At 37.8% G+C, this 21,571-nt stretch overlaps 1 protein-coding gene across 1 annotated transcript; it reads left to right on the top strand.

Moving 5' to 3' along the window:
* The first annotated feature begins 11,236 nt into the window (after window positions 1-11,236).
* On the top strand, window positions 11,237-20,279 carry LOC132991236 (homocysteine-responsive endoplasmic reticulum-resident ubiquitin-like domain member 2 protein). Its single transcript, XM_061059916.1, has 9 exons — window positions 11,237-11,331; window positions 11,733-12,041; window positions 14,426-14,503; window positions 16,729-16,842; window positions 17,028-17,158; window positions 18,008-18,121; window positions 18,207-18,494; window positions 18,944-19,052; window positions 19,423-20,279. Exons 2-9 carry the CDS (start codon window positions 11,895-11,897, stop codon window positions 19,588-19,590), a joined length of 1,149 nt encoding a protein of 382 aa, XP_060915899.1. The 5' UTR covers window positions 11,237-11,331; window positions 11,733-11,894; the 3' UTR covers window positions 19,591-20,279.
* Window positions 20,280-21,571: the final 1,292 nt, after the last annotated feature.

Raw genomic sequence — 21,571 nt, 5'->3', positions numbered from 1 at the left:
CTAACGACCCCACTGACCCACATGGCCACAGGCTGTGGGAGGTCAGAGTCATGTCAAGGTCAAGGTCAAGTGCTAAAGGTACATCACAGTAATCTCTCTGACAATGGAGATAAGCAGCCACCTGTGAATGTTCCCCACTTCTTTTGTACTGCTGTCCTAGCAGGTTATGTATGACCTCTGCCTCTGCATTCAGAATATGTAACGGTATAGCATAAAAAAGTTCTGCAATTTATTTTGTTTGCAGATTGCGTAAGTGGTAAATGTATCATTTCCTTCCACCCCGAGTCGTAAGCATCTATTGCTTGATGTAACTAATGATTTAGGGCAGATCGTTTCCTTTTCATTACTCTTAACTCACCTTTCCCAATGTCACAAGACAAACTGATGCAGCAGTTAGATCAGACTCTGCAGCAGGATATTTGGGGCTGGCATTCAATATTTTAAGGACGGGTGTAATAAATCAATTTTTACAAGCTACCACATCTAGGTTTGTTGCACGTTTCCTGTTCAATGCAGCCTTGCACTAAAATAAATGAATGAAAGATGAATTAATAATTGTGCTTTCAGCTAGCCTCAGTCTCACCTCAGTCTCTTTCATACTGCTCTCATTATGATAATCATGCAGCTACAGTGTCAGTAGGATTTGGCAGAAGGTCTGTGTTGGCTGTACAGTCATATTTCACTTAAGCTTTTAAATTCTTAAATATACAAATATTTAATAACTTTACTCCTACTTGTACTGTTGACAAAAAATGTGTTATTATCCACACGCAATTAAAGGGTAGGGGATGGGACATGATGTAGCAGGGGGTTACAGAGGTCAGGCCCGGCTTCCCCCAAAGCACTGGGTCTGTAGAGATTGTGTGGGAGGTTTTTTGTTCCAGGGCGAGATTTAAAAGAGTTGTGAGCTAGCACCATGAACAAGTAAGGCCAAAGTGCCTTTCAATTAGCCTGGCTTCACTGTTTAAATTTGCAAATGTGTATAAGTCTAAAACCTCAACTCGGAGTTAATTTTCAATTTCCCAAGGGTGTTATCAAAAGGTGTGTAGACTATAGCAACTGCTACTCTAATTCTTATTAATAGAAGAAGCTAAACATTTCTTAAATCCGTTGGCTACAAGACAAAAATTGCTAATTCCAACATGGATTCCAGATTCACTTAATACATGGATATTTGGTCATAATGAGAAATCGTCCATTTTGTTTAATACTGATGCAATGAATCAGAGTGTTCTAAATCGATTGGGATGTCTCATTGAAACCTCCCCTTAGTGCCCGGAAGCAATTAAGGCCATAAACACCGCCTCCTCAATGTTGAAAGACGAGACATGGGTCAAAATATGTAATTGAAATACACGTCAAATATTTTTTTTCTCAGAAGTTTCTGTCATTATATTTATTTCTTATGCTGATGATCTATGCTGGAGTCCTCACTTTCTGTGAAGTTAAATTTGAATTAGAATTTTGATGCAATTAAAAGGAGATAAATGCCATGATTGACAGCTTTTTTTAATTTTTTGATCTGAGTAGTCAAAAAATTACACTGAATATCTTTTCTGCTGTCTCACCCATTGAGATATAAAAGGCAATATTCAGGCATCTAAAACCAGGCAACCCCTAGAGTACTGAGACACAGGTATGTCATCTATAAAGCATGTAGTTAGCCTCCAGATATGCAGAAGCCATATTGTGATCTCCTGTGGAATGAAAGACCATTAGGACTAACTATACAGGCAACAGTGCTAAGTTATCAGATGGCAGCCCTCTAATTGAACTTAATGGTACCATTTGTGACTTTGCAGAGTGCATCAACTTAACCTGGTTGTCCCCTCGCTCACATCTCAAGTGGAGTTGGACTGATGTGTCCTGCATTCTGATGAACCCGTAGCCATGGTAACTCACCCTCAAGTGCCACCTTTGTAATTACGAGACACTGAGCATTGCACAGTGCTTTTACTTAAGTGCCGTTTTCCGCCTGACACGCCTATTGCATAGGCTTTTGCACCCATTCTTACAAAATTGATAGAGTGAAATGACAGACACAGAGTCGATTTTCATTGTACGCTGCAGCAGCTTTTTTCTGAATGAGTAGTCAAGCCCATTGACAGTGCTGACATGTCTCAGTCTGCACCTCTATTCATGTTTTGTTTCTTGGCTTGTCGAGGACTAAGGAGAAGGAGGTTTACGAGTTGTCATGCCTCACACAACCAACCCCTCCATGCTTAATTTAAGTTTTATTCATACATTTCAGTGGGATGACAGTAAACAAGTTTGTTTATTGAGATAAAATTAATCATGAATCAAACTGTAGGAGGAGGAGGTTGGGAAGTGATGGAACAAGTAATGCTTACAAAAGCTGCAACTCTGCAATGACTTCTTGACCTTTATACATTTTATCACCAGAAACCTTTAGCTTTCTTATTGGTGTTTTTATATTATTTCTGGGGCTTTTTCAACCTTTATTTGATAGGACAGATATAAAGACAAGAAATGTAGGGACAGAATGCCTCTGTGGGGTGCCAGCTCCACTGACTGAGCTAAACAAGCACTTAAACTTTTGCTTTTTTCAAAAGATGTAAATGAATGAGAAAAGGAAAACCTTATTGGTGAAACTGTGTGTGGTAATGTGTATGAGTTTACATTATGGGATCATACAGGTGCCTTAAAGATGTGGCTTTGATATGAGCCTCCTGCTGAGGACTTAAGAGTTGGGGAAGGAGAAACATTTTTATACTGGCCATTCTAGTGGCTATGATTATAGTTTGAGGCCCTGATTTGCCAAGATTACACCCAGAAAAAGCAACATGTTCAGACAAACATGCACTCAACCGAAGAACAGAAAGTCATGTTAGTAAAAGTGTGTTTGCAAATCTAATGAAAGTGAATATGTTACAACCATTCTCAAAACTCTGTGGGCTAGACACAGCCCCCAAGTGGATAAAAGCTAACCAAAATCTGTGTCAAAGCTTCCTCTTCTGTGTAACAGAATCTAATCTTTAAAATCTAACTAGAAACTCAAATGCGAGAATAGAGTTGCTGGAGTTATAGTTGAGAGAAAACATCCCAAACCCAATAGTTTCAGAAGACTGACATATCGGACAAATTCATACAATGACAACCTAGGCTGCAAAAACATGTTTAGACTATAAAAAAAACAGAAAATAAACTGTATGAAAAAGGAAACTATAGGCAATTCCTTATGAAATCTTCCTGTGCCAACAACTGTCTACTGGTGAAACCTTTAAAACTTTTTCATTCTGAGTATTAAACTACCTGGAAATTCTTAAAGGTATTTTCAAGTTTAAAACTACTTATGAATAGATCTTTTTTTAACAAGTTACTCAGCATCTCAAAGTTTGCCTGAAGTACACTTTATTTCATTATTTTTTTTAAAGTGGGTGTTAAAACAAGTTTTCTTTTGTCCTTTCACAAAACACCTCTTCTATTTTGGTGGGCTGCAGCTGTCAAACGTTTATCCTGTCATTATCCTTCAAATTACAATACACCAACACTCTACTCATGACTTTGTTAACTTTGTCAATAATACATTTATGTCAGTCTGTCAACTTATTTTTTTATTTAATCTGGCATATCATTTAGGAAATAAAGACATGGTTTCAAATCAAATTCTATCTTAAAAACTGATGTAGTTCCTTCTTAAGTTCCAAATCTGGATGAATATCTTGAACCATTTTGGTTTTCATGTCTAAATATGAGGAGATAAAACAAGCAATGAAGCTGTTGGAAGATTAAAAAAAGTTTGAATTTTTTTTATTTTCTATTTATTTTATGATACATTTTGTTTACTTTACTAGAAACAACCTTTTGGTGTGTATTTGCTAAGTCTAAAAGGAAACTCAAAGTATGTTCTTATTCTTTTTTTAACGAAATGTCTTCTGATTCAAGTTCTTTTTTTAGATCAGATTCAGTCTATGAGGGCCCATTTTTAGATCACAGTTTCCTTTAAATACATGTGTTCAAATTGAGGCAACAGCTGAACATCACCAGCAATGTGTAATTCTTGGGGGTGGATTAAAGGAACTATTTCTAGCTAGTGGAACTAATAATTTACCCATGTGGGAGAACCATTATGGATCACAAAGCATCTGCCAAGATGTCTCTGCCAGAACAGTGCACACCCAGTATCTGCTGAGTACTCTATTCATGGTTTGTACACAATGAGCTCGCCTGAAATAAAACCATTACAAAGCGTTACATAGACCTGCAGGTGACACATGCATCAGTGACAGGCCCTTTACAAAGACGCGGCACAGGGTCATCATTCCTGTGATGCAACCTATAACCCACCTCAAGATGATAGGAGGCAAAAACCCTTACAGTGAATGAAATTACAGGGGCCCTCACACCCTCACATCCATAACCACCACAAGTGGGAGAGTTTTCTTTCAGCCAAATAGCATAAATTTGACCTGACATCTTTCCTAGCTGTGGCAGGGAGCAATTTGAAAAAAGTGTGAGTCTTCTAATAGTGTAATGTCTGCTTTCATGCATCCTTCCTCTTAGTGAAAGTTTGTCCAGAAGTCAAACTAATGGTGTGACCACTAACAGAAAATACCTCAGCTGTGTTAAATTGGCATGTGAGTCATAAGCACTTGGCAGCACACGTGCAGGTAAAACCAAAGAAAATTGCATCCAGAAATATAAGTGCATATACATTACTGCATTTCAACAGTAAATATATGGTATATGATCAATATTTGACTTCTGTCCTCACTTTCTCTCCTTTCCTCCTGCTTTATCAGGAAATCTGTTCATGGAGCACAGGAAACCTGTTTCCATGGGGACGGCTGTCTTTTAGACTGGCTGACGTGTGTGCGCAAGACAGAATGCAGTTCAACAAGAAAAGTTTTCACTGTGATTTACTTAAACTACTGAAACAAGAAGAATCTTTAAGTTTCACCCCAAATGAATAAATGGCCTATTGCAGCATAAGAACTGGTTAAACCAGCTGTTAGATCACAAACACTAATGCAGACTGTGGATAAGGAATCCCTTTCAAACAGAGCAATATGTCTTATTTGAATGCAAGGTTCGATTCCTCAGTTTTCTTTCAAGGATGTCAGGTTAGTGTTTTTGCATGCATGAGTATATACAATCGATATTAGACTTTGTAGTGGAAGAGAGGGCACAGATTGACCTTGTGTTGCACATTTAAAAAAAATCAGAGGCAGTGTTTGCTGCAAAAAGTTTAAGCAGTTTTCCATTAAGACTCGAGACACATTTCATGTGCGAAAGCGCAATGGCACGCAATGCACTGCAAGCTTTAGCATTTTTAACATCTCATAAGCTTATCATTTATTTATTTATTCAAATGTTATTGGAGGTTGAGGTGCAGTAAACATATAATAGTGCTCATTGCAGGGAAATAAGTCACTTGGTTTAGGAGTTAAAATGAATGCATACTGCCACCCAGTGTAAGTAACATGTATGTTAAAAGGTGTGAGAGTGAGACTCATAATTACCTCTGATGTATTTCTTGTTATGATACATCAGAAGGCTTGTATTTACAGGCAGTAAATAAACCATACGTAAAGATAACAATAATGTGATAATGGGTAATAAAGGCTGTGGGATACTCTGTTAAGGAGCTATACTTATCATTATGACACAATTGAGAATTAAATGGACTACTATAGTCCCTAGCAAAGTCATAACCAGCGTTCAGACATGCAGTTAAAGCCTCCCCTCCCCAACCCTGTGACTTTTTCCATATCCGTGAGTCACTAATTGTAGACACTATGTGAATTAGCGCGGGGGTGAAAAACAAGGGCTTCACAATCTGCTCAACACAATACAACATGAATCACAAACTGACAGCACTGACCAACAGATAGCTGCTTTCTTTTGTATGCTTGTGACTAATCACATTTCAAAGGGCAAATGTCAAGAAAACAAGATGCAATGTTTGACAGAAAAAACAATGACATAAGGTCATAATTAGATAGATGCAATTCAGTTTATCTTCCTCAACGGTTCCCAGGGGTATAACTCAATCACTTACATCACCATCCATTCACAACACTTACAAATACTTGTGCTGTAACACTGCAGCATCACAATGTAAAACAAATGCACCCCTTTGTGTACTGCTGATGCCAGATGTGAGCAGTATGCAGAAAGCCTTCAACAGACAGAACTTGACATCAGCTGAAATTCGCATAAAAGTGACGTACAACCAAGGTACCCTACGACACTGTAAAAACATCAGTGTCAGAAAGTGCATCATCTGCCAAAAGATGACAGGTTTTAGATGGTCAGACAGCCACTGCATGTTGAAAAAATAAAGCTTCTGCGAAAGTATACCTCACTTGTTTAAACTTTTATGGGTTGAGCAGACTGCTCTGTAATCATGGAGTCAGGTCGCGTACCAGGTAGCTTGTAGAAAGTAGAGAGAGTGAAACAAGACAAGAAAAATACCTAGTTCTTACAAGAAGATATGACTAGTTTCTATTTAACACCATATGCAATTTACTAAAGTTGTTACACCTAAATTACATAAATGTAATTTCTTATCGTTTACTTTTGGAAGCCTGTTATTTCTATTAAATGTGACTTTACAACGGAAGGTCTACATTTCAGTCAGAGCTACAGAAAGGAAAAAATAAATCTTGCTGGGGTAGTGATGAAGAATCTATTTTATATTGGCCTAAAAGTCATCACTTTGGCATCACTCAGTCGTTTCTAGGACTGTTTATCTTCACAGTGAGTAAATGGTTGTTCTTAATTGACCAAGCTTACTACACTTGTTTTGTCAGTTGGCTCAGGTTGAAGGTGTGCACGTCTCATGAAGTTCATGAAGCAGTAAAAATGAGAAACACCAAATTTATTTTTGGGTAATCTCAGAGGTAACAAGGCAAACACTAGAGTCTCATAAAAGTTAGGCGAGTGTATCTATTTATGCAATATAAGCCTAAATTAAGGGTTTATTTCAAACTTGGAAAAAAAGTTAAAGGAAAAAAGTAAACTAGTACCCATTAATGAAAATCGGACTGAAGACATTCATTATTTTCATTACTTGATTCTTACGTCTTCCTCACTATGACGCCAAAGGGAACGCCAGTATTGTCCGACAGTCACGACAAAACCAAAAAGACTAATCAGTCATATTATTCACATCACCTGTCATGTGTTAAATTAATTGTAAACTAAACAACAACCTCATTTAAATTCAAAGGCATCACATAAGGCGTTTGTGGATTTACACAGTCCGTTCACCGAGTTAAACTACCCTAATTAAACACTTTTTGTTAAACACCCGCTGCTAAAATTGGAAATAGCGATACATAGCTACGGCTAGCAGCTTCATGCTATTTTAAACTAACGCTAGTCCAAGTTCTTGTTTTACAGTCTATGGTTCACACTCAGAAAGTAGCTTACCTTTAACTCATGTATTGTAAAGCAGTTAGGTCAGACAGTCGTATCTGTGACGCCCTCAAAAATAAGTTCTCCCTGGACTTACTGGATAATTAACCTCAACATTAAATGCGAGTTATTCACAAAATCCATCAGAAACTTGTGGAGTTAGTTTGACTTTTCTTACACATGAAGTCGGAAATGCAACAATACAAACTAACTAATCAAAATCGCGATACAGGCATCAAAGGTTAACGGTCATCTTATAAATAACGTCACTGTCAACGTCATTACGTAAGCAAAACATTTTAATGCGTACATCCGCCTGATTTATATTTTGGAATAGCCTACTGATCCTGGTCAAATGTAGATGACTTACAAACATGTGGATGACCAAAATCTTAAAATTAATGATAAAATATTATTAATTTTTTTAAATGATAAGAAAATAAACTCAGTTGTGTTAAAATGAAAACGTATTTTGCTGTATACAAACCAAAAGTATGCTCCTATAATAAAATCAAAATGGGGTTAGCTCAAATTGGTCCTATATTTTATGGCAAAAATAGACTTTTCTTATCTCACCAGAAAGCAAGTAACCCAAAGATCTTTATAAATGCAATTGAACACACAAACAGACAAAGGAAACAAATTGCACCGTGACCTCATAATGAAAATGCATTGTGATCCTTGTTGTTAAAACCTCCTCCTTCCAGTGATCCATTCACACCAATGAGTCATCAACTAAGGCACTCATTATGAACAGAGGGCATGAGAAGCATGTACAGTTCAATAGAAAAGGAAACATTGCAACCTTGTTGAATAAAAGCTTATTATTTGCTGTGACTATTTTTGTCAAAGGTCAAATGTAATGATACACATGTAATATTATATTAAAGTGACTCAGGATTTTGAATTGTTGAATGCTTGTAGCTATTCTTTTTTTTTTAAAATCAGCTAATGTGTATGTTTCACAATTATTTATGTGACTTATTTCTCATATTAGAGAAAGAATAAATAATTCTGGATCAGTAGGTTATCTTTGGACATCGCCAAGGGCAGATAGACATACTAGACAGATATGTTCTATAAGCATCAATTCCGTTTTAGCCAGCCTGTTTGTTTGCCAATGAACAAAAAGATATGTGCATCAATGCTTAAAGTGCAGATTCAGTTAAAAGGAGACAGGGTCTTTATAATTTGTCATTCATCTTCTCTTCTCTTGTGCTCAATGAGGAATGAGAGATCAGAAAAATGTTCACACCTTCTACATTACCCACTTGCTCTGAAGCCTTTCTTTTTTTTGGCCAAAGACCTATGTTCTATTCTTTTATTATCTATTGTTATTCCTATACATCATTTTCTCCCACTCCATTTTGAAAATAAGTGGCATGACAAATGGGAGGTTATCAGTTAAATATAAAATATCAAAACATTAAATAGTGTATTGTTCTATGTTGTTATCGTTTTTTGTTTTGTTACAGATGGTCACTATTTAACTCTAGGTTGTTATATAAATATATAACACTGAACTCATTTCAACCCTTTGAAAATATGTCAAACCGTGGCAATGGGTGTTCCATATTACAACATCAACCACTGTGAATATGAGGAACGCAGTGTGAAAAGCAGTCCTTTGTGAGCCAGAGTAAATGATGGATAAACACACAGGGAGAGGGAAATTAATGAAACTGAACATCTCTAATGCAGTACCACTAAAGCATTGCTGTACATCACTTTGTCAGCATGCTGCTTCCTCAATGAGAAACTGATTTATCAGAGGTGTTAATATAGGGAAACAAACACAATGGATGTCACAAAGAGAGTGCTTCAGAGTGATTTTTTAAATGGAAAAAGCTTGTAACTCATGAAGCAACAAAGCAACCATCTCGTAGGATTCAAAGTTGAGACTCAGAGGCATGTATTCAGACTATGTGAGGAAACTGGAGCACCTGAAGGAAATATAGGTCAAAAAGTGGGTTATTTATTAAAGAGGTTAGATCATATGGTCCTCAGACCAGCTAGGGAGTCAAACATTGTAGATTTACTGGTAGCATTTCCCATTGTTCTGTACATTTGTTATAGTTTTCAGGACAGATTCACTCTTATGTTCCCAGAAAACACAGATTGGCTGCCATGTAACACATGTTATCCTTTATTTTATTAGGAAGAACCTAGTGATACCGAGGTCTTTTTTCCAGGGGTGACCTGCAGCAATTCAATAAAACACAGAACAAGAAAAACATATAACACGGTTAAAATAATTCTAAATACATTAAGAAAACTCATGAACAGGTTAATAAGTAACACTTTAAAACAGTTGCAATTACTTTCCCTTAGTAGATCAGACACTAGCTCTTCTAAAAATGCAATATATAAGAGAAGGAAGCTAAGCCGTCATTTCAATATTGTTCCACAGAATAGACGAAGCACTTAAATCAGTCTTTCCCATTTCCATCCTAAGTGACCCAGTTTTGAGATCTGGTTGTTAGGCCTGATATGTCATGTAAGCAGGGAGTTTACCAACGAGTAGCCTGTAAATAAAAAGAATGCTGTGCCTCTTTCAATGATGACCCACAGAGCGATATTGGACACGTTGGTGAGTATACGAAATCTGTCACATGGAATAAAGAGCATTATGTTATATGGCATCCATGGCTTCAAGACAGATGCAGTTGCATCTGTATGAGCTCAAAGCAGCAGTACAAGGGCAGGATATATGATGGCATGTGCAGGACATGGCAGCCTGTAACTTTTTCTATTCAAGGGCCTACAAGGTCTCTATTGTATGAGTTGTATGAACCACAGGAAGAAGGCTAATTCAGAACAGATTAAACACAGGTTTTTTCCAGCGATGGTCACAGTTTAGCTGCAAACAATCCATACAACAAAACGGCATACGGTTATTTGGCATTGATTTTTCAGGTCACAGTTACATATTTGACTTCACGTCATTATATCTCCACATGAGTAATTTATTTCTGTGTTTATATAAGCCAACCTATTACTTAGGACAACAAATATTTTATGAGAAAGGACTGGATAGTGGCAGGGTTGTTCCTCTGTGCCAACACTAGATGGCAGTCAAATGGAATCACTCGAACACAAATAATCCTAATTAGTCAATTACTTATTTAGCTAGTGATATATGTTGTGTTGTTATTCCCGTTCATTTCCCTAGTTTAAGGTCATAAATGTGAGAATATATTTCATGAAAAGATGCATGTTAAAATTCCCTATCCTAGAAGTTTAAAAGTCAAAGATACATAAACTGAAATTAATACAGTCTTATTTAAACATTATCATCATTAAGATTGTTTTTTTTCCCCTTTTTTTGGAAAGGTGTTGAATCAAATGTGATCATTTTGATGTTTTTTAAGTTATGTCTTTTATTTTTTTTACTAAAACACACCAACTTGTTCACCTAGTTTAAACAAAAAAACAAATTTCAACATTTATTTAAAAAAAAAGTCACAATTTAGAATTAGTCATAGCTACATATATATGGAGGACGAGATCTGACAGAAGTATAAATAGATAAATAAATGTATAAATAAATACTGAAATAAATAAATAAAAGAATGAATAAATAAATAAATAATTAAATGCGTGAATAAATCAATAAAAACTGGTAAATAAATGGGACATAATTAAATGTCTTAAATTTATTTCTACATTTATTTATTTCCACATTTACTCATTTCTACATTTATTTATTTATACTTCTGTCAGATCTCGTCCTCCGTACATATATACATAAAAAAAACCTTTATTATCATAACTGGATTGTGTGATGTATCTGCTGTAACTCACGTTTCTACCACTAGATGGCGGTAGTGAACTGTAAACATTCAATGTATACACCATTTTGAAATCCAACGAAGAAGACGAACACTCAGCAGGTTCAATCAAGGATTGGAGTTACGAGTAGGCTGTCACTGGGGCTGAACTAGGAAGGTAAAGTGAATTTAACACCGTTTGGTTTAAGACGAATATATTATAAGTGTTAAAGAAATGCTATCTGACGACTCTTTGGGTGTTAGTTGACTTGCGTTAGTATCAGAGAAGCTACTATAGCTAACGTTAGCTTAGCAAGTATAATATCGCTCTCTAAACAGGGCTGGCTAGTTGTTTGCAAATGATAATTGTCCCACACCTTTAAGTTAATAACCAGGCCGTTATAATGTTGTAACAAAGTAATACTAGTTGACATTAAATGGCTGGTCAGAGCGTTACTTACCGCATTAATGGCAGTTTCCTTGTCAAATACATTGTGACGTCATACATAAACCTTCATGCTAAACACTTAATGTGCTATTGTGCTCACTCTAAACTCGTGATTTCCTGTCATTCCTCAGGCTCCAGCTGTGTCCCGTTTGGACAAACTGCAGATTAGCATCATCTCACTTTACATAACATTATTGCTCCGATGGTGGCCAGCAGGGATCAACTAGAAAACTACTAGAAGGTCTTGATCCAGAACCTTTTTCTTTTCCACCTGAGACAAATGGTTTTGTGTCATGGATCCAGGTGTTGTGGATGGTCTTGTTACCCTTGTCATCAGGGCACCCAACCAAAAGTACAATGACCAGACCATCAACTGTTGTCAGAACTGGACTGTGGAGAAGTTGAAAGCTCACCTGTCCGATGTGTACCCAAGCAAACCAGTGAGTATTTGACTGTAGTCCACTTAAATGATGAATGAATTCCGAGGCCTAGCTTTACACTTCTATAGTCCGAGCTATTATCCTCTGTCATGCAAGTCAGCTAATCTCCTTTGTTAAGTCACAAGGGACATTTACATCCAGTGTCTTGAGGGGTTTTTTGAGTTGTGTTTTTTTGGAGTGAAACAAAACAGACTGATTACAGAAACATGTGACTAATGTTCCCTTCCTGGCAGAATCCATCAGTTACTTTAGCTGTGTTTCCACAGAAAGTAGCCATGAGCCTGTTAAACCAGCTACGTTGAAGTCCACACTAAATACTACATTGAAACTATTTAGTTTATAACTTAAATGTTGTTATTGTTTACTTGCACCATAGAGACATAATGTTTATCTTGACTAGTAGGACATCGGGTTCAAACTAAGCAGAAATGACTTTTTCACTACATGTCACCACCTTTTTAATGCAGTATTCTAACAGCTGAAAATCACTTCTGTTAAAAACGTTTCACAACATACAGAAATGAAAAAGAAAAATATGACAAAGCGTTATGATTAGGTGATAACCAAAGCCTACACCCTTAATCTACAGCCTGTGTAAAATAACCATGAGTGATGATGGATGTAATTATCCCCACACATGGAGAAAGAAAATAAGAATAAAAAAAGTCATCGTGCATTTCTGAGAGATGTAAACTTTCACAAAGAATACACTGCCAACAAAAAACAAACAGCTGGTAAAACCATCTGCTCCTCCTCATCCTCCAAGTTATTCCACCTTTCTAAAAGATACTCCCTGACATCTGTATTTTACAGAGGACTTCACACCTACTAGGAGCTCAATCTAAGATTTAAGATGAAACTTATGCCTATGTTGGAACTCTCTCAGCTGGTGCAACATCTCAATTGTTAGTAGTGTGTAAACGTCATCCTAAATTAGAAGTAACGTTCAAACTAGTCTATGTTTGAATTTACACATAGGGACTAAAAGTTATCTCCAGCCCACTGTTGTTTGCATTTATGACAAGGTCTTTGACAAGTTACCGTGGAAGATCTTCACATATTTACACCCGTTTGCAGAGGTAATAGCCATGTTGTAAAAAAAGTTATCTCTGCTCCTTAACATGTTTTATTACTTTATGGCACATCACCCGTAATTTATAACTCAGATTTAACTGTACTGGCCTTGTTTTAATATGTTATACAATAGTAAAATTCATAGCCACTGCTCCCTCTGAGCTCTGTAAATATTTAAGCATTGTATGGCAACAAAGCTCTGTGGAGTACTTGAGCAAACATGATGCTGAGAAACTCAAGCCACCCCCTTTCCATCCTGACTTTTTAAAAGTACTACACAGAGACTACACCTTTTCAGGTTATATTAAACACAGTGGGACTTTATTTAGACCGTGTTCCCAGAGGTAGAAAAGCAACGAGTATCTCCTAAATTCCCTAGGACCTGTGTAAAGTTCCCACAGTAGAAATCCAGCTTTTGTATAGATAAAAGAGCAGGACAAACAGGGAGCCCTGCTAGTGATGGTATCTATGAGCTTTGTGGAGTTTGAACCCTAATGTGTGTTTTGGTGTTCATCTCAGAACCAGGGTTGAAAAGTGGACTCTTTGACAGAATAAAACCTCAAAAACAACCATTACATGTTGAACTTGTCTTTTAATCTTCATCTGTAAATCACATTACAGTTATCATTGAAGGAACAAACCATTAACCTTTTTCTACTCTGCATTGTAAGGATGTCTGCCGACTGCCTTCCATAGTAGTTGCAGCTGAAATGCCCGTAGTTTTAGAGTGTTTACCATCCTGCTTTGATGAGCTACATATCTAATTTAGCTGCCATTCTTCTCTTCTCAGGACTTGTTCTGATGTAATCATTGTATACACAAAGAGACAAACGGCTCCCTTATGAAGCGTCAGAGTTCACCTCTGTTAGGATGTGTTTGTGTTATTTGACATGCATACTTTAACAGAGACATATTTAGAGGCAAAATGAATCTAGAATAAAAGGTCCACATCTCTAATTCCTGAATGGACGAGCAGTGAATGTGGGCTTAAAGAGGAGGCACTCTGACCTCTTTTTCCTGCAGGTGTAATCCACTGTTAAGACCTATTCATCCCAATTAAGGTCAATGTGATGTCATCCTTGTCACTCACTCACTCACTCACTCACTCACTCACTCACTCACTCACTCACTCACTCACTCACTCACTCACACACACACACAAAATCTCTATCTTAGGGGTCATGATCTATATTTCCTCATCAGCATCATTAATACTAACTTGACATTTTGAATTTCATTACCTTAAATGTTTTTGCTGATAAATAATTATCTCCCTTGACCCTGTTAAAAGTTCCATTTTGTATTTTCAGAGCTCAAAAGACCAGAGGCTGGTGTATTCTGGGAAGCTGCTTTTGGATCACTTCACCTTAAAGGACGTACTCAGAAAGGTAAGTTCTGGGGCAGCGGTAGCATAGTGGTTAGTGCCTCATGTATGGTGGGTCTGGTCCCCCGAGTGGACGGCTTGGGTTGGAAGCCGACCTGTGGCTCCTTTCCCGCTTGTCCTCCCCTCCTACCTCTCTCCTGGATTTCTGACTCTCTCCACTGTCCAATGTCTAAATAAAGGCATAAAAGGATACTAAAGCTAACAAGAAGCACAAAGCTCCAGTAAGACTTTATGGCCAGAAGTATGCTGTTATGTGGTGGAAAGGAAACCCTAATGCTACAATGACATTTTAGACGATGATGTGCTTCTTATTTTGTGGCACTTTGGGGGAGACCCTCTCCTGTTGACACATGGAAATGACCTCATGCTCACATAAAGAAAATGTCTGCTCAGAGAGTGTAACTCAGAGTAACTGGACTGGCATGCACAAAAACATTTCCTCAACCCCATTCATCATCTTTGAACTGCAGCGTCCCATGAACTGTGAGTCAGGCCTCGTGCACCATCATCCCTGACTGAACTCACTCATACTTTTGAGAGAAGGAGAAAGTCTGCTGTCTGATTGTAAAACCTTTTTAGGGGAAAAAAAGAGTAGAGGCTGTTGTAGAAGTCACTTGTATCAAAGTATTTTTTTTTTTTCTTTTTCCAGCTGTATAGTTACATTCGGATATTAAAGGTCCCATATTCTTCTTTTTCTGGTTTTATATGCCCTTTAATGTGTTTTCCATGTATCCTGTGCATGTTTAGGCACATCTATGTGCAAAAATTCAAAGTCCGCGGAAACGCGGCTTCTCCTACGTCCTCCTGTTAGCTGTAGCATTAGCTGCATGTAACGCTCGGTTCTAGCCCCCCTCGATAAAAATTTGTCAGTGCGGCGTCATTGTCAGTGTGAGATCACTGATCTAAGTCCATTGGCTCGTTGTAGCAAGCCCAGCAGCTCATGTTGAAATTTACGAGAAGCGTGCTGAGCAACTGACCAATAACGACAGAGCGGATCGGCAGACCAATCAGAGCAGACTTGGCCCACGTGGGGTCTAACAGTGTGGGCTCAACAGAGTGTAGCTGACGGACTCAGAGCGTAGAGGGAGCAAGGAGGAGCAGTACATGAAAACACTTTTTTCGGACTTTAGCTATTGTGAACGTACAAAAGTAGGTACATAGATTAAATATATGAACCCCAAAAAGGGCAGAATATGGGCTCTTTAAGCCAGCAGAAATAGATTACAAAAGTAAGATACAAACCAAAATGTCCACTCCAAAGAATATACATATACACAATAATACACATAAACAAACAAGTACATAAATAAATGTTCATAAAAGTAGAGGAGAAATTAAAATCATAAATAAAAGTTGTAATCATAAAGAAATAAATTCTAATCCACTCTAAGATATCATGTGTCAAAGTACAGGTGCGAAGTCAACCCCAGGGAAAATGGTGCATGATCTTGGTCTGCGCCCAAATTAAAAATCACTCTCTACTGCATTAGTAAAGCCAGTACAGGTCTCCATCTTGTTGTGAAAGTTTCCTTTTGGAGTCTTAATTGGTATGTAATTTGTTCCATTTGATAAATGTCCCAAACTTTCTGGATCCATATATTGTAAGTGGGAGGGTCTGGTTTCGCTCAGACATGTTTTGATGTGATGATAACATGTGGAGTTTGTGTTTACGCTAACATTGATAGGCTCCTAAAATGACAGCTAAGTTGAGCTTTTTCTTTTATGAAAAGGTAAACGGAGAGATGCAAACCTGCACTTCAGTTACCATTAAGTGTGTCAGGTGGCATCACAGCGGTCCATAAGAAAACATGAATGTACAATGTATGGTCAATGAGAGCATTTCATTTGCACTTTTTTCTGTTTTTTTTTCTTCTGAATGGAGTTTTGAAAATGTTTTTATCCCCAGTTTATCTGCTTTGGTGCGTTGCAACAAGGCCACAGCAATATTCACTATCAAACGGGATCTCACGTTTCTCTGAAATTGTCATCATTAAAGAGTTTTAAACGTTCATCAATTCAAAATGTATCGATGTAAGTCAGATAACCTGAATCTGAATCTTTTTATTCTTAAATTTCAGCTTTTCAAAGCAAATTTTTTAAAAAGTCTACTCAGAACAGTTTTGAAGTAATCGATGACGCACACAACAGCCATAGAGTTGAGAAGTGTATCTGCTTTGAACCTGCATTACCTGTGCTCTGTTTGATAATGAGCTGCTTTGACTTCCACAGCAGGATGAGTACCATATGCTCCATCTGGTGTGCGCCTCAAGAACCCCTCCCAGCTCCCCGAAGCCCCCCCGCAGCCACAGTAATAAGCCTCAGGAGAGCTCGTCCGGTCCCACGGTAGGTCAGCCACACACCCATCACACCTTTCCATTCATTTCATCATCCACACATTCCCTTTCATCATCCAGCTCGCTGCTGTTATCTACATTTCCCTGAGGATTAAAGAGGCGCCATTTGCCTTTCATTCAAAAAGGATCATTAACAATGACTTATATTTGGAACTCTTTTTTTTCTGGTTACAGCCACCGCAGAACTCTACTGGTTCTTTCACTGGTCAGCAAAGCGGGCCATATCCAGCAGAGAGCCTTGATGGACTCAGACAGAGAACTGGACATTTTCCAGATCCGCATATGTATCCACAATTTATGCACAGGTAAGCCTTTGGACTGCAGTGATAGTTAGGGTACTTAACTCTTAACTTAACTGATGTAGAAAGTAGAGACAAGAAAACATATTTATATTTTCATTTCATTGTACAGTGTTCCCCTTTGTTATTTTTTTTGTATTATATCTTTGCTTTAATACAGTGTATAGCTTCTGTACAGTTTATTTTAATTTACTTAACTTTTTTTCTTATAATGTTATTCTATTTTATATATAATTTTAACTTTTTTGTAGAAGCTGACTCAGGGAGAAACGCACAAAAATTCCAATGTGCCTGTACTGTCCTGTACCTGTGCAGATGGCAATAAACATCTATTCTATTCTTAACTGAGCAAACTTACTACAACAAGAAACTTCGGACAAATAACACAAGAAGAAGTCAAAGTGTTCCTAGCTTGTCCTACGGCTCAAGAATCGGGTCTGAATCAGAGCAAAAACATTTTTATAGTTTTTAAATCACTGCTGCCAGCTTCTTTGAACCGTTCATATTTGTAACGAGATCGGTTTGTGGTGTTAAGTGCAACATTTTGAACAATATACTTCACATCTCCATGTAGTTTGCTAGCTCACCAAGACATTGGTGTTGTGTTGTCAATACAGTTCAAACGTGGAAGTCAACCGGAGGACCGTCACTGTAAAGTTGCGATGTCACAATTTAGCAGAAAATGTGTTGAGACCATTTCTGAGTACAGGCAGTGTGCACTTTTCTGTTTATTTACAAGATATGACTGAAGCACTTTCTACAGTAAGGGTCTTTAAAGTTAAAAACATGAGAAATGTGTGTGTGTGTGTGGCATTGTAAATGTAACTGTTCTAACTTGACTTGCTTTCTTTCCAGCTGGAATCAGTACCCCCCGCAGACATTTCCTGCAACAAACACGCCTGCTTACTACAACCCCATGACACTGATGTGGTGGCAGCAGCTTTACGCCCAGCAGTACTACATGCATTAGTAAGTTCCCTTCATGTTTGTGTCCCTACTTTTCCCCTGAATGTTTACTGAAGTAATGTTTTTTGAACTTCTCGTCCCCCGGCAGTCACTTACTGGCCGCGTCCTCTCAGCACCTGCTGCCAGAACAGCCCTCTCCTCAGTTTAACCAGCACGATCCTCTGGCCCAGCTACCTCAGAGAAATCGCCGTGGCAACCCTGAAGTTCAGATGAACGCACAGGGAGGGGAGATCATGAATGAGGAGGAGCTAAACCGAGATTGGCTGGACTGGGTGTACACGTTTGCACGCGCTGCAATCTTACTCAGCGTAGTTTACTTCTACTCGTCCTTCAGCCGATTCGTCATGGTGATGATGGCCATGCTGGTGCTCTACCTGTGAGTGCTTAGAATATTTGACCCATGAGTTTTACAAGTACTTCAGATAGATTTTAACTTTAAAGGAAACCCAGTGTTATCTCTCACAAATATACTTGACATGATGCTCTAAGTTTCTGTTTTATGCAGCATTTAAGGGTATTTGTATTACACCTATGCAGCTGGAAGGCAACGCTCAAATAAATCAGTGATAAATGAAATGTTTAATCCACCAAAGGGATGGAATCTGATAAGTTTCTTGTTATAATTACTCCTTAAAGGTGTGTGTAATTAGGTTTATGGAAAGTTGTCAGAGAACCAGGCTGACTAAGGTTGTGACTTTGGGCCAAAATATATATTTTTTTCTATACCAGAGAGTGGACAACTCAAGTTTTACTCAGATGAAAGGATAATGTTTTATGAACACTGTGGAAACTTTGTAATCTTATTTTTTTATTTCTGTTTTTAAGACATCAAGCCGGCTGGTTTCCCTTTAACTTGGAGAATGAACTCTTTCCTGACAGAGCCAATCAGGATGAGATGGAGGCAGAGCTGCATAACCTGGACTTACAAGAAATGGTAGCTACCTTTGATCCGTTTCAGCTTTAAGAGTCTGCAGCACAAGCCCTTCACATATGTACAAGCTTCCAGATAACAATACTATGACATCAAAACAATAACACTTAACTGCAGATCCAAATCCAATGCATTAAATAGTGTTTAAAGTTCAATTGAAAACAGGTAGAGAGTATTTTCAAAAATGTTAAACCCATTAAACAACAATATTCAAGGTTTATTTTTTTCTCGCCTTGCGAAAAAAAGTACTTTTGATGATCTCAATTCAACAACAAATTGTCAATTTAAAGCTGTTACTATGGGCCGTTACATTTGTAAAACATACTGTGTCTCCCTTGATTGTCCTCTTCTAATTTGACTTCATCCTCTCCAGGAAGGACTGATGGATGACGGCTCGGATGACGATGGGGAAAGCGGCGAGGAAGGAGTAGATGATCCCAACAGCGGCCCCCACACGGGCTTCCTGTCCTCCACGTGGTCCTTCATCATCACCTTCTTCATGTCACTCATCCCTGAGGGGCCGCAGAATGCTGCAAACTGAACCATGAGCCACTACAGATCTCCACTGGGACACGTTTTCTTTTCTCTGTAACAGGAGGACGTATATCCTACCTGCTTGGGGAAACTCCTCCTATAACAATGCAGTGTTATATTTTCCCCGTTTTTCCACTTTGTTACAAATCAAGGACTTTGAGCCAAGACACAAACGACTGATTTCATCTGTAAAAAAAAAGGAAATGGTCCCTTGATTAGGATTCCTTTTGTCTGCAGAAAGACAAAAAAACAACATAATTTTTAGTTAGCCTGCTACATGCGAGGAGTGCTAGTGATGCCTTGTAAAGAATAGTTGTAAATTCGTTATTTGTGTCACTTATATAATAGGGACAACAGCACATGTATAAAGTGAAACCGATATAGCACTACTTTTGCTTAACCTGATTTTGTTTCCTTTAAGAAACTGCGTTATTTGTTGAAATAGTTTAATTTTTATTGTAAAGATTTTTTGTTACGTTTGTTGTATCCAAATAAGGCAACTTCAAAAAAGGCAACATAAGTCCAAAGGCTGAACCTGAGCGAATAAATGAAACATGTAGCGCCTGTGATAACTTAACATGTGTTTATAAAATGTGTCTGAACTCTTTGTGTGTGTTGTGCTGATGACAGTGATGCTGGAGCAGAGTGAAACAGTGTACCACTTGTTCTCTCCAAGAGTAAAGAAGAATTACCTTCTATTGTCTGCTTGTTACATGAAGCACTGCATCACTTCACAGTTCATGTAGGACCAAACCAAACAAATGTCTTGGTAAGAAGTATAAACATTATAAGTCAGTGGAACTTGGGTTAAAACAATTTTTTCTTTTTACTATTTAATCGTACATACTTTATTAATCCGAGGGAAAATCAGGTTTACACTGTTATTGAGAGACATCCTTGTCACACACACAAACAGGACCTATGGACATGCATTAAATGAGAGATGTCAGAGTGCTATGCAGGGAGCGTGCCAGGGTTGGGTTTTCGGGAAGTAACCAGTTCAGCAACCAGACCAACTTCCATATACCGCACCGGGGCTTGAGCCCTCTGATTCCCAACCTGAGTCCCTACAGACTTTGTTTGATTTCTTTCAAGCGGAGGAGCTGAGATCTTCACCCATGGCCATGTCCTTTACAATGAATGACATCCTGTCCCTACAGGCTGCTAAAGCGAGGTAGTCAGCCCTGAAAGACAATAGTTGAATCTTACTGTATTGCTGACAGACCATTGATGACTAAAGGATAATATCAGTCATATATACAAAAATATTTATTATTAGCAAATCTGAGCTATGCATAGCAGACTTACATGTGTCAAATAATTCCTTGCTTTTTGTTTGTGTTGCCAAATCAAAGTTACACAATAGCGATCTTGAAAAGCCAAAAATGATAAAGTCTCACTTACGTAGATTTCAGGACTACGTTGACTTATTTTAAATGATTCTGAATATGTCAGCAAACGTGCATGTTCAAACCACCTGTCTGTATTAACCATTATTTCTTACTATCTACACTAAAGCTCCTCCAAGTCTAGATATAAATGAAAATAAAAACTTTTTGCAAGAAGTGTTACTTTTCAACACTTGTTCTGGCTCTCTCTCCTGTAAGATAGATCTCTGCTGCCACCCTCTGTCTCCAACATGAAATAGATCCAAGGTTTAGAAACAGAACAGAGCCTTCTCATTGTATCTTCACTGGTCTGACTGGAACTCCTCCAACGCTGGATATTTAAAAAGGGCAGTTAGGTATATATTTCAGGGATTTAAAGAATATGGAGTACAAATATATGCCCTTATTTTAGTTATCACCTAAACATTTCCATTGGGAAGATTGTTTTTTGAGAATTGTGACCAAGATAATTTAGCATTTTACAGTTCCAAAAATGTAAATATACCTCTCCTCTTAAACTGTGATGAGACACACACAACTTAAATAGGATCATACTCTCCTATAGAGCTGTAATTCAAATGAAGACAGAAAAAAAAAAAA

This window comes from Labrus mixtus, chromosome 16 (genome assembly GCF_963584025.1).
Source record: "Labrus mixtus chromosome 16, fLabMix1.1, whole genome shotgun sequence".
NCBI lineage: Eukaryota > Metazoa > Chordata > Actinopteri > Labriformes > Labridae > Labrus > Labrus mixtus.
The sequence above is the reverse complement of the archived record's forward strand: the minus strand, read 5'-3'. Positions and strand labels throughout refer to the sequence as shown.